The sequence below is a fragment of the Stenella coeruleoalba genome (assembly GCF_951394435.1).
Source record: "Stenella coeruleoalba genome assembly, chromosome: 15".
In the NCBI taxonomy this organism is placed as follows: domain Eukaryota; kingdom Metazoa; phylum Chordata; class Mammalia; order Artiodactyla; family Delphinidae; genus Stenella; species Stenella coeruleoalba.
Window position 1 is genome coordinate 46503264 of NC_137161.1, and position 13840 is coordinate 46517103.

Consider the following 13840-nt stretch of genomic DNA (forward strand, 5'->3'; position numbering starts at 1 on the left):
AATCCCCAACCGCCGACCCAACCCTGGACCTTCTCACCCCAAACAAGGGTGACTGCAAGACCCCAGCCAATCAGGTATTTTCTCTTCCTTGTTCTTTATTCTTTATCCTATAAAAGCTTCCTGCTTTCTCGCCCATTTTGCAGTTCTCTGAAAAGAGACTGTCTACTTCATGAAGTGTTAAATAAAGTTTGTTTATATCACCTAAATTGTCTTCTTTAATCATTTTAACAGTGTATATATATATATATATATATATATATATATATATATACTGTTATATACATATGTGTTTGTATATGTATATATACATATACACACTGGAGATACATACATATGTAGATCCACCACTGTACACTAATCATTTTTTAACCTTCGTATACTAAATGATGCTTTTCTAGAAATATCTAATTTCCTAAAGTTGATTCAAAAGAAAGAAAATCTGAATGTGTGAGTAACCTTGAGGGAAATGGAACATCGTGAAACATGAACCTGAAGTTGGAACCAGCGTCCAAGGTGACTGTCCCTGGTCTTCCACTGAGTGAGCCCACGTGCTCCTGGAAGTCTGAAAACACCCAAAGCCAGAGTGCTATGCAGTGGAGAAAAGGTTTGCAATCCCGTAATGAAATTAACCGGCTTCATGTTGGGCTTAGAATTAATACGTTTTCCTTTGTTGCCACGTGCAAAGACTGATTTTTAGCAATTGCCTCTTCAGTTGCTTCGCTTGCTTGGATTAAACTTGCTCCGTGATATTTTAAGAGTCGTCAAAACCCCTGTGTAAACAGACACAGAACTCACAGTGCCCCAAGTGCAATGGGTACAGCCCGCCGACAGCCAATTTAATCAAGGGGGAATTCAGAGTATTCATCACAAGCAATTGATTTTCAAGAGAAAAGTCAGCAGGATCAAACAGCCTGTTGGGATGAAAACCCTCTGAATCACCCCTACCACCGTATTTTCTAGCAACTAACTCCTGACTCCATATAGTGTAAGAGCCAAATTACTATAATTATCCTGCAACACAAGTGCCATATCAACATTATTTTAAACATGGATTTTTTGCATAATCTTTCATTATTATCATTCAGTCTCCCATTTGGAAATATAAAACAACAACAAAGCGCGATCTACCCCCAAAAGAAGAAAGGTCACCAGAGAGAACAAATAAAAGGGCTATTTACATGTGAATGTACTAAGAGAGGTGTGTTTTACAGTCAAATACACTCTTGAAATTCATTAAATGCCTTCTCCCCTGCTTCATAAATATGGGCAAAAGACACATGGCCTACTGAGAAAATAATCCCAGTACATAATGATCATAACGAATATAAATAACGCCACTTTTCTTTCAAAGACCTCCAGGTCCTATATACAAATGCATTTGTATTTCGGCCACTGAGAAACGAATCTGCTTGGTGACGAGCGCAGCAGAATCATCACTTAACCAGTGGCTCCCAGTGCTGAGGAGAGTAGGAACGCGGCTCCCAGTCATCCTGTGCTCTGCCTGATAACGGAGTCTTCAGAGGGTACCCTCATTTGTTGCTGCTGTTTTTAAAGGCATTCAAAAGGGCTTAGAAACCAGTATCTGAATGAAGGTGGAAAATCAGCACTAGGTTTTATTAAATAATCAAAAGGCTTCCGGGGCAATGACCCTGACAAGACTGATTTCAAGTCTGGATGGCCTCCTTCCTGGTATGTTACCAGCCCAAGGGTTCCACCCAGGGAACCCATGCAAGAGTTTATACTGTTGATGAAGTAAAAATTCGTATTCTAAGGCAAGTCATGGAAAATTTAAACATAAACATTTTTCTCTGCCCCTTGTTCTCCTCTCTCCCCTCTGCTGTGTATCGACATTATGCATGGACCAGACCTCCCCATTGGCGGAAGTACCTGCTCAACCACAAAGAGCGACATTCTCCCCGCACCCACAAGACAACTCCTTAAAAGGTAACATTCCTTCTTGACCTTGTAAGGGATCACAGTGACCCACCACTTTGTACTTAAAGACCTGGACTGTGCAAACTCTCTACATCATTTAACGTACAGCCCCTCTGTCTCAAAAACCTGTGTAATTGTGCTTTGACCTCTAAGGGGTAAAACAGTTCTCAGAGATTTCTGAGAGGTTGTTCCTGGGTTATAATCCTCAGTTTGGCTCCAATAAAATTTCCCATTTTTTTCTTAGATTGACTGATTAATTTTTTGTCAACACCGCCAACCTTGGAGATAATCATGTCAGCCTGGGCATAAGTCTGGAATTATTTATTTGTTTTGTCAACATCTTTAACAAAGCGTTAGAACTCACACAGTTACTTCTAGAAAACCAAAGTTGGCAAGAGTGGCTCAAGTTTTAGAAGGACGCAATTTTGTTACCTTCATATACTAAAAAGACATTTGGTGGTTAAAAAAGATGCATTTTAAATTGTGGCAAACATGAGTCAGTGTATCAGGCTTTCATGAGCATGGGTAGAAGCAAGCAAGTAGAAGGGACCTTGTTGCCACGATCGGCATTATTACCATACAGCCTTGACCACAGGGCTCCAGAAAACCGCTGACACAGGATTCTAGGTGCTGCACATTGAATCGTGTCCCCACAAAACTCGTGTTTAACCCCCACCCCCTGATACCTCAGAATGTGACTAAATGTGGAGAAAGGGCCTTTAAAGAGATAAAGTAATATGAGGTCAGATGGCTGGGCCCTTAAGCCAATGTGACCGGTGTCCTTATAAGAAGAGGAGATTAGGACACAGACAGGAACAAAAGGGAAAACCACGTGAAGACGCAAGGAAAAGAATCTCCAAGCCATGGAGAGAGACCTCAGAAGAAACCAACCCTGCTGACACCTTGATCTCAGATTTCTATATTTCCAGAACTGTGAGAACGTGAATTTATGTTGTTTAAGCCCCCTGGTCTGTGGTACTCTGCTAAAACAGCCCGAGCAAACGTATACAGAGTCCTAGTGGGTCACTAGTTCAATAACTACGGAACGTACCAGGTGGTAAATACATGGTCTGAGATACAGAATGCAAACCTCTTGGCAGAAATACTGCTATGCTCTGTAGATGAGTGTTTCATCCACATTTGGAATCTAAGTTAAAAGAAGAATAAACTAAAACAGAAAGCCACCCAGGCATATAAAATCTAACCTTAGGAAGAGAGGCTAGAAGACCTGGGCTATCACTATTCAATAAATCAGACTCGGTTTAGCCGTGTTTCTTAGCCCTGCCATCTTTGTTCCAGACATTTCCTCGCCCTGTGGAGGAGAGACCCTGAGGTAAGAAGCAAGTGTAAGTTCCATGAAAGAAATTTAAACAAGACACAAAGAAACATTTCCTGAAAGCAAGAGTGATTTTCTTTCATTTAAAAGGCAACATTGCTACGTTTTTGGATGGAAATGTTATGAAAATTATATTTCAAAGGGCCTTTTAACTGTAGAGTAAGGGACTTGCCTGGTGGCGCAGTGGTTAAGAATCTGCCTGCCAATGCAGGGGACACAGGTTCGAGCCCTGGTCCGGGAAGATCCCACATGCCACAGAGCAACAAAGCCCGTGCACCACAACTACTGAGCCTGCGCTCTAGAGCCCACGAGCCACCACTACTGAGCCCGTGCGCCTAGAGCCTGCACTCTGCAACAAGAGAAGCCACCACAATGAGAAGCCCTCGCACCACAACAAAGAGTAGCCCCGGCTTGTCACAACTAGAGAAAGCCCACGTGCAGCAACAAAGACCCAAGCAGCCAAGAATAAATAAACTTAAAAAAATTAAAAAATAATAAAATAAAATAAATGTGGAGTAAGCAGCACTTTTCCTGGGTGGGTTGGTTATAAGGAGCTGCCCTGGATGTTCTTCGGGACACCCATGATTCTGTTGTATGAAATTGTATTTCTCCCTGCCAAGGGCACGTCGAGGTCACAGAGACTCTGTGTGGTGGGCCCCATGTACGTACTGAGATGCACCTTTCAGGGCTCTTTCAAAACCGAGACTCCCACTCCCCAGGTCACACCAGCCGTGTGACAAACAAAAGTTTTGTCTTTCACTTGCTTTCAGTTTTTTCATTTTAACTGGTAAATGTGTCGATGCCAATACAGCTGTGGAAATGCAGGCTGTGCCCTATTTTGCCTTCTGCATCATCAAGAAAATGGCCAGCTCACTCTGGTTCCAAAGTCTTTATTGTGATGATGCAGTCAACAGAAGACAGCCTGATGTGCCCTCACTGGGCAGGGCCAGTGGTGGACCCAACTATTGTCTTGAGCCACTGTATTGTCGCTGAAGGAAAATATGCATAAACTACCAGCATACGGTCGCCACTGCGTGTTCACTAAGCTTTCAGACTCTTGCCATTTGCGGGATCTTGGATTTCATTTCGCACAATCTCCCACACAAGCAGAAAGCCCTTTCCTGAGCAGCTATGACTCTTTATGAATTCTTCCAATATTTGGGGAACTTGCTACTTCTAAACTAGGTACTCTGCTTAATAAAAAATAAACTTTTACTAGATTTTCCTTATACTGGGACAAAATCTGCATCCTTATGAGTCAGGAGATAGATGGGTCCCAGGCTGAGCAGCTGGAGTTTGTCCCCTGTGGACAGATACTCCAAGATAGAGATAATAGCAGGAGGCTAACAGGAGAGGCTGAGCCCCGCCCAGATAAGAGATAGGGACCACATATTTCTCATTCTCAAGGTCAAGGAGAACTTCCGGACTATACATGTGCAGAAAGCCTCCTTGGAAGTCAAAAGGGGAGTGATATCAACCTACCCATAGGCCTCCCCACTAGAATCCATCTTGACTAAGAGATGCGCATGCACACATGGGAGGACCCTGAGATAAACCAAATATGGACTCAGAACCAGGCAAAGCAAGATGATTGGCCAAAGGAAACCCAGAAGAAATGCCCCACGTAAGTGACTTAAACTACCACCCTCTCTCTCAGTCTGCCCGTGTGTCTATTCACACGTACTCTCTTTCCTCCTAATAAACACTTTTTTTTTTTACTACTTTCCATCTTTGTGGGAATTCATTTCTGCAAAGCCAAAGGGGCAGGGTCTTGTCACTGGATATTGGTCTAGTGGCTAGCATTCAGCGCTCTCACTGCTGTGGCCCAACCTTGATTCCCGGTCAGGGAATCAAAATCCTGCTTCAAGCCGCTGCAGGCCGAGGCCACCCGAGATCACTTTGACTTTGTTCACATTGGTTCCAGTTTAGTCCCAAGGTTTAGTAGATAAAAACCCAAATTTACAAGTGTGTGTAATAGTTTGTATATGGCGAATAGGTGACTAAAAAAATGGGATCACTTAAAAATTATTCAAGTAAAATGCAAAATGAATGTGTATGGTTACACTTTTTAGATCCAATGGAAACTTCTGATACGGCTGAAATGATGAGATAGCAAGCCAATCACAATGTATGCAGTAGCTAAAGAAGGGGGACCACTGTGTGAGCTCAGGAATGTCGAGCCGTGACATTGTTATTCTGCTTGGAAGGGTGGAGGTTCATGTGAAATAGCAAGTCTCACGGCTGGTGGGAAAAGAGCAGACCTTGAGTTCAGGATTTGAGAACAAGAGTTTATTTGGGAAGTGACTCCAGGAAGCACAGTAGGGTGGTGAGGAAGAGAGAATGGGAAAGGAAGGCAGCTAACAAAACACATGTCATCACACGGATCACCAGCTGGAGGTGATCCTGGAGGAACGTTGAGAAACAGCAAAAAACTCGTGTCTCAGAGCTATCCTACCCTAGGGGTGAGGGAGCTGGGGTATTTATACCCCGACTCCTGTCAGTTGTGTGTAAATAAATGTTTTCACAGCTGGTGGGAAAAGACTAGACCAGCAGTGTCTTGGGGTGTGTTCTCTCAGAGGCACAGTCTGAGTCAAGGATTCAAGCACAACTGTTTACTTGGGAGTTGGTGGAGAGAGTAGCAGTAGGAGTACAGGGACAAGAAATAGGGAAGCAGAGGTTGCTCCTGGGGTGTCAATGTCCTGGCACTTCAGGCCTGCCTCTGGAGCAGGGCAGAGTGGCCTCACATGGTTCTGGCAAATCCCACAGACACAGAGGTGGAGATTCCAGAAGTTGGAAGTTTTCAAAGCACTCACGTGCACGCGCATACATATAGACGTCACCTAGAACTCCTAAAAGTGATAACTCATTAAATAACTCATTGAAGTGAAAAAATTGATCATGTATTTGTGTAGCAGGCCCACCATTGGAGTTTTCAATCACAGCCACCCTAGATAAGAAGTCACCTTGCCAAGCTGAAGCCTCAGTTGGGTTCTGGGTCAGCCCCTGTTGAGCTGTAACACCTTTTGGGAGTGTGGGCAGGTGTCACCTTTCCTAGCTCTCCTACATCAAGTTATGAGGATAAAATGAGATGATATATACAGAAATCCTTTGAAAAGTAAAAAGCATAAATAAAATTGAAGGCATAGGGCATAATAGTGTGTGCCCAATGAAACAAGCATTTTAGTTCATATTTTAGAGAAATTATATTTCCTTTAACTTGAGACTTTCATCAGAAAAAGAAAATGGACAGATCATAGGACATTTCAGATTTTCTCTGGAGTCTCATTCTTTGCTGCTGTTGATGGGAAGATCGCAGCAAAATGTGCTGATGACTCTTTTCTTAGATATAATGAGCTGCTGACGATTTGTGAATCCATTCCTGAGTTATTCGGAAGTCTACAATAGTGCTCCCTAGTGACAACTTCGTAATCACCTTTGCATCAGTGAAAATAAAGCTGGATTTTCAGAAATAAACAAGGCACACAAAATAACAAGAGAAGTTTTCCTATCTCCTTTACTTACCATCCTGTTCTAGATCAACTAATTTTAAGTAAAAATATTAAAGGTGGTAGAGAGAAGTAAGACTTCTTTCAGCTTCCATATCTCTGGGGCTTTTTGCTAGACAGAGGTACTAGATAGATTATGTGTGTTTTGAAGTCCAGGGTTCAGCCTAAATTTTGAATTTTGTTCCTGCCCATAAAGTTTCTAAGATGGGAACTTCCCAGTCATTCTATGTAACCTCAGAGGCACTCAGAAACATACTGGAAAGGACTATATCTTTTCAATTTATTTTTAATAATGACAACAGTCACGGGGGGAGGAAAAACGACTTCAATTTTTTCAACACTTACTCTGTGTTTGGCACACAGACCTAAGGACATCATGTAGATTCTAACGTTTAATCTTCCCAACAACTCTTTGGGTTCGATACTATTTTTATCTCCATTTTAGACATGAGAAAACTGAGCCATAAAACTTATTTAATGGTGCCTTCAAGAAGAATTTATATTGTGTTGATACATTCGAAAGTGACAGTGATAACTTTTTGTTCAGGACTGTCTCATGCTGAAAAGTCCTTCAGAACTCTCCTGTGTCTCTGCTGAGAAGCAAGAGCTAGCCAGCCTTCACCATTAGACAATAAAGACCTCAAAAGCTCTCTTTCGGGAAGAGCACCGTCATCAGTACAAAAGGGAATCACCTCTCCAGCTTCAGCTCTGCAAGCTCTTTGTAACGACTGTGAACATTCAGACGAGCTCCCTGCACTTGGTTTCCCGTCCAGAGGATAAGATCTGCCAAACCCACACCTGCGGTTGTTTAGATCAACAAGTCTCCTGCTTGTCAATCGTGTCCCCAACACGCTCCTCTTCCTGTTTTTTGAACAATCTTGGTAGAATCTCTCAGACACAAGAAAGCAGAGCAATTCAAAATGCCCCGATTTTAACCTGGGAAGACTCAACTAGGTGAAAGGCCAATCACAAAGTGATAATAATGACCGCTCAAGATGATGGTCCATGCTGACTGAGTGCTAACTTTGCCCGAGACACTGAATAAAGCCCTGGACGTGAGTGATCTCGGCGAGACCCCACGTGGGAGGTATTACTACTATTCCTATTTTACAAATGAGGAAACCCACATTTGGAGAACTGAATTTACATGCTCTCCTTGCATCTGCCTGATTTAAGAACCAAAACACTTAACCTCAAAGATACTCATGGATGCAGGAAGACCTCATTAAAATACCAAAATTTGAGATGACCTAGTTTCACTTGGTGAAAACCCTAATACAGACATTATTTTAGAATCAGTGCAAGTATTGACTACTTGCAATAGACCTGTATTACACAATAATTTGTTGAAGACATAAACACAGAAGCTCTAACTGCTGGGATTAAAACTTAAAGGCATATATGAAAAAGAAAATATATGTATATATATACACATATGTATAACTGAATATATATGTATATGTATAACTGAATCACTTTGCTGTACACCTGAAACTAACACAACATTGTAAATCAGCTATATATTTCAATTTTTTTAAAATTTAGAAAAGAAAAAACTTAATATAATTTCTCGAGTTCTTGACTTGAAAAATTCACTCATCATATTCAGGTTTTGTGTTGTACGTGTGTGTCTGAGTAAAATGCTGAAATGCTATCAGTTATTTCCCCACAGCTTACCTCTAACAATGAACATCCTGAAGGTAGATGTTCTGAATTCAGGAAACCTTCAGTGGCAAGGCCGCAGTGCACCCTTGACTCCCTGTGCTCACAGATACATGCACAAGGATGAGATGGACCAGGAACTACTCCTCAGAGGGGACTGGAGACAGAGCTACAGTAGGTGCCACCTAGTTCCAGCACTTAGCCAGGAGCACAGCACAGTATGTAAAGCTCGAATTCCTGACACGCTCCTTTGATGGCCACTGTACCTGAACTTCCTTGAACGCTTAGCTCTTGGGGTGGCTCCAGGACGTCATCGGGATGCGGGGTGCAGAGTCCGTGGAAGGGCCCCAAGTCAAAGCACTCATGCAGGAGCTGCATGTTCACTCTCGAGCACACGCTCATGAACCCGACGGCTACACCTTCCACCTGAAACGTCCAAAACATCTCATGACTGTCCGACCTCAGGTGAATGCTCATCACGAAACTCCCAGGAGCCCCAGCCCATGGGCACCCGGAGATGTCTGAGGGAGGGAGCAGCCCTAGTGTCCAGAGCAATGCACGGCATATAGGACAGGCTCGAAAAACGATGCCGTGGACGACCACTGTGGGCACTCCCAGAGGTGGGTATATAACTTAGGGAGGCCACCAGGATGTTCTTTAGGGAAAACTCTTTGGAACTTTGCCCAGACAACGCCCCTGCCTGCCCCATATCCCTTTATTGCCCCACTGCAAGCCCAGCCCTCCCATCCACTCTCCTCCCCTCCACAATGCGGTTCTCAGGAAGACTGGCCATTGTCCCAGTGGCCATCTGGTTGATCCTCGGTTCAGAGAAAGTTCATGGTCTTTCGCTCCTCATCAGGTAAGAATGATTCGATCTTCTTAAACTCATTTATTTTTTTGATTGGATGGTCTCACGGGGAGGAGATGTGAGGAAGGAGGTTTGGTGGGAAGCTTTGAGTGAAATAAACTCATTGCACCTGTTCACCAGATGTGTCTGACCTACAACTGCATCACCTCCCAGCACCCTACCTGATTCTGAACCTCTTGCAATGGCCCTCATCATTTTAGGCCTTTGATGAGGAATACATAAGTGGGAAGATGAGGGTGACAGTGTGACATAATATTCAGTCTTCATCCCTCACTCCTGTCACAAAGCTCCTAAAACACCTGTAATTTCCTGAGAGGAGCATCTTTTGTTTTTCATAATTAAGTCCCTTTCAATCACACCTGAGTTTACACTAAAGAGGTGACTTTCGGAGCATGGGAGCTAGTTACCAGAGGAATCAACCTTGTGATTAGAAGGTTGGAACTTTCAGCCCCGTCCCCTCGACCTCTGGGAAGGGGAAGGGGGCTGGAGATTGAGTTCAACCACCAGTGGCCAATGATTTAATCAGTCGTTAATGGAACCACCAGAGAAACCCCTAAACGATGGGGTTCAGGATCTTACGGGCTGGTGAACACACTGAGGTGCTGGGCAGCGGCGAGCCCAGAGAGGGCATGGAAGCTCCCCGCCCCCTCCTCCCCACCTCCCCCCACGCACTTCTTCCATTTGGGCTGTTCCTGAACTGTATCCTTTACAACGAATCGACGATGGCAAGTAAAGTGTTCTCCTAAGTTCTGGGAGCCCTTTCCAGCAGATTGTCACACCCGAGGAGGGGGTCATGGGAAACCCTGATTTATAGTCGGTCAGTTCAAAGTACAGGTGACAACCTGGGTCTTGTAACTGGCATCTGACAGGGGCAGGGGACAGTCTTGTGCGCCTGAGTCCTTAAACTGTAGGGCCTGTGCTAAGTCTGGGCTGTGTCAGAAGTGAATCAAACTGCAGGACACCCAGCTGGTGTCTAGGAAGCTGGAGAGTTGGCTGGTATGGGAAAATGCAACACATTTGGGGCCATAAGTATTGCGAGTAGAGGAAACAACTTATCTTTCTGTGAGTAACTAGCTGAGCTGAGCCTATTACTGGTACTGAAATATTATAAATTAACAATGAATTTTAATTCTATCAAATTTTAATACCACATTGAGAGATGACTGTGATTGAAATTCTTTATTATGTTCCATCGGTAATTCTGTATTTCATTCTTCTCTGCAAGGAAAGCATTTAGAATTTTAAAAGAGGCGAGAGAGAATGCAGAGTTCTTACGTTAACTAATCTTATTTGGTGGTAATTATTTTGCGATATGTACATAAATCAAAATGTTAGGTTGGACACCTTAAACTTACACAATGTTATGTGTCAATTATATCTTAATAAAACTGGAAAAAAAGGAAAATAAATAAATTTCACATAAATAATTCATTTGATCATTATGTGGGTTTTAAGCAAATTCTGGTGACTGATTTGACTCTGACAGCTCTTATAAGAAAACAGCATTTACTGGGCAGGTGCGATCCCACCAGAATTCACACTTTATTTCTCGAGACAGCCATCCCATCCAAGAAGCAGAACGCAACAGGACTTCCCTAGTGGTGCAGTGGTTAAAAATTCGCCTGCCAATGCAGGGGATATGGGTTCAATCGCTGGTCTGGGAAGATCCCACATGCCGCAAAGCAACTAAGCCCATGTGCCACAACTACTGAGCCTGCGCTCTAGAGCCCACGAGCAACAACTACTGAGCCTGTGCTCCACAACTACTGAAGCCTGCGCACCTAGAGCCTGTGCTCTGCAACAAGAGAAGCCACCGCAATGAGAAGCCCGTGCAACACAACAAAGAGTAGCCCCCGCTCATCACAACTAGAGAAAGCCCACGTGCAGCAATGAAGACCCAACACAGCCAAAAATAAATAATAAATTTAAAAAAAAAAACAAACTCAACAATCACCAGCATTCCCTGTTCCTAAGAAGGCAGCATCATTCCATAAATGCCCAGTCAGAGAAAATGGTTAATACTTGAACTTCCTAAAGTAGAGAAAGAAGCTACAACACTCCTTTAAACAACAGAGGAAAAAATGAGGTATTTAACTGTTTGTTCTCAAATGTTCTCTTCTGGTTTAAAACCACTTGTTCTCAAAGATGTGTTTGAAAAGTAAAGACTCCCTGTACTTTCTCCCAAATACTGGAATACAAAAAGAATTTTTAAAAAATTGATTTTTTCCATGCATATTCTTTTCTTTACACGCTCCCCAAAATACTAGCTGTAAAAGGCTGGATTTACACAGCTGTTTTATAAAGCCATCGACACTTTAATAAAAGTCCAAAATACACGTTTTAATTTTTTTCCCAAATAACAAGTGATCGTTTGTCTTGTTTGCGCGTGTGAACAAAGGCTGTGTAGCCACAGTTGTCTGGCTTCTCTGTAATTTTAGGCCCAAGACTCAGCAGACGCTGATTAACCGATCCCTCTACCATATGTGCAGAGAGAGCCGGCCAGCCTCCCTCTCGGCAGGGAAAATTGGCATCCATCTTTGGTTCACATGGAGATGTCCTTCTCATCTAGAGCCACGCTGGCGCGCTGCAACTTCCATGGCCTGAAATACCTTTGGCTGGCTTCATGGCGAGCTGCATGTGCATGATAAGAATGCATTATTTATAAGACCGCTGTTAGTAATGAGCTATTATACTAATGGCTCGTCATGTTTGGAATTTGATTCAAATGGCATGGATCACACATTCTGATGAAAATGAGAAAAACACGTTTCACCATTAGGAACAAAGATTTCACGTTCTCCAATTCTGCAACCTGTTATATTCCCATCTTTCATCTCGGGACTGTGACAATTCACAAAAGTTAAGAATGATCGACTCAACAGAGCGAGGACGTATTGTGGAAGTGTCTGCTTTTTCCTTTGGGTTTCTTTGGGATGACTGTTCCGATTTGAGAAACACTGTTCTTAAATATGAATTTGTAGGAGTATTCAAATGCATCTTTGTGTGTGTGTGTGTGTGTGTGTGTGTTTTCTGGAAAAATAAATTGATTTGATGGACTTTTTTTTCTTGTACAGTGAAAAGGCACTGATTGCTGGCTGCTGTCTGTCTTCCAGGTAACCAATACTTTCCACCACAAAGGTGCCTTTAATTATCTCACATTGGAGAGCAAACTGGGAGCTTGTTGTTGTCCTTGGTTTTCCCTGAGGATCCATATGATGATGCATAAGGCTCAGATCGCTATAAACCACGTGTGCAGTGGCCACACCTTCACAAGCAGGACCATTTACAGGCCCGTATGCACTGCATCGTTCATGCTTCCATCTAAAAAGCCCTACGTCACCCGCCCCTTCTGTGCCCTCATCATGACCACTTCCAGCTCTGATCCTTCCTGCCTGATGTCAAAGGCATGGCTGCGCTGGCAGGCTCTGCCCCAGTGCCTCCTCGGACCGCTACTGCCCACGCCACAGATGCTGCCAAGGCAGACGCTCTGCCCATCTGTCTCTAGGAGCTGCCCTTGGCCTCCAACCGCCCTGCCCTGAAATCGCAGTTTGGAGTAAACACCAGATGTCAAGGTCAGCCAGGATAAAGTTATGAAAAGCAACTTGCAGCAAAGTGATGACTCAGAACTCCTCCAAAGTTGCGATTAAGTCAAAGAAAGTGCTCGCAGTTAAAAACCTTTAGTTGAGGGCCCCCCAACGGTGCAGACATGGCTCTCAGGGCATCCACATCCATGGCCTGTGACTGCCATGGACGGGTTTGGGAAGGGACAGGCTTGGTGTACTATGTCCCGTTATCTCTGGTCACCTAAAAGTATAGTGTGCTGGTTAATGCCTAATCAGCATTGTAGGGGAAAGCTTAATTGTAACACTTGCCAATTTCTGTGGTGTAAATATTCCCGTTGCAGCCCATTGTAAGCTCTTGGTGTGATGTCACTGAGTAGAGAATTGGGAGAAGATGCACAGTAGCTGTAGTTACAGTATTTCCACTCTGCAGAGACCACAGATATAAATGACCCCAAGAGGACAAATAAGAGTAAAACAATTAAAAAGTAATGAATTTTGAGGATTTATTAATTTTGTTTTTAGTATAATTTACTACACTGTTAGTTGATATAACTTAATTTTTGACAATGGCCGTGTTTAACAAGCAGCTTGCCAGTTCCTAAAGATTTAGCAACTGGCTCTCGTGAGCCAAGGTGAGCGAGCTCCAGCACACTGCTGCCAAAAGGCAGGTCTGAGGAAGCCCAGGTCGTTGGGAGGAGGGTCCTGGCAGGTAAGTGGTAGGGTGGTGACTGCACTGATCTTGAACCCAAAAAGGCTTAAGACACCTGTGGGTGTCTTAAGGGCTTGGTGAAGACCAGAGTTTCACTCCCAGATTCTAGGCTGGTTTGCTCACTGTTGACAGGTCCTGTTCCTGCCCTTCCATTTAAGGTTGAGGCCCGTGGTCACATCTCCATGGGACATGCAATCTCTGATGTCTGAGGCAGCACGGCCTCTCAGAGATCAGGCTGGACTCCGTCTGTGTCTTTGGAGA

At 43.6% G+C, this 13840-nt stretch overlaps 1 protein-coding gene across 1 annotated transcript in view; it reads right to left on the bottom strand.

Moving 5' to 3' along the window:
* Positions 1 to 13840, bottom strand: part of CFAP61 (cilia and flagella associated protein 61) — a 260039-nt gene that overhangs the window by 209180 nt on the left and 37019 nt on the right. The window contains exon 8 of the mRNA XM_079945951.1: positions 8706 to 8865. Coding sequence (XP_079802077.1) covers positions 8706 to 8865 — 160 coding nt within the window. The remainder of the gene's footprint in view (positions 1 to 8705; positions 8866 to 13840) is intronic.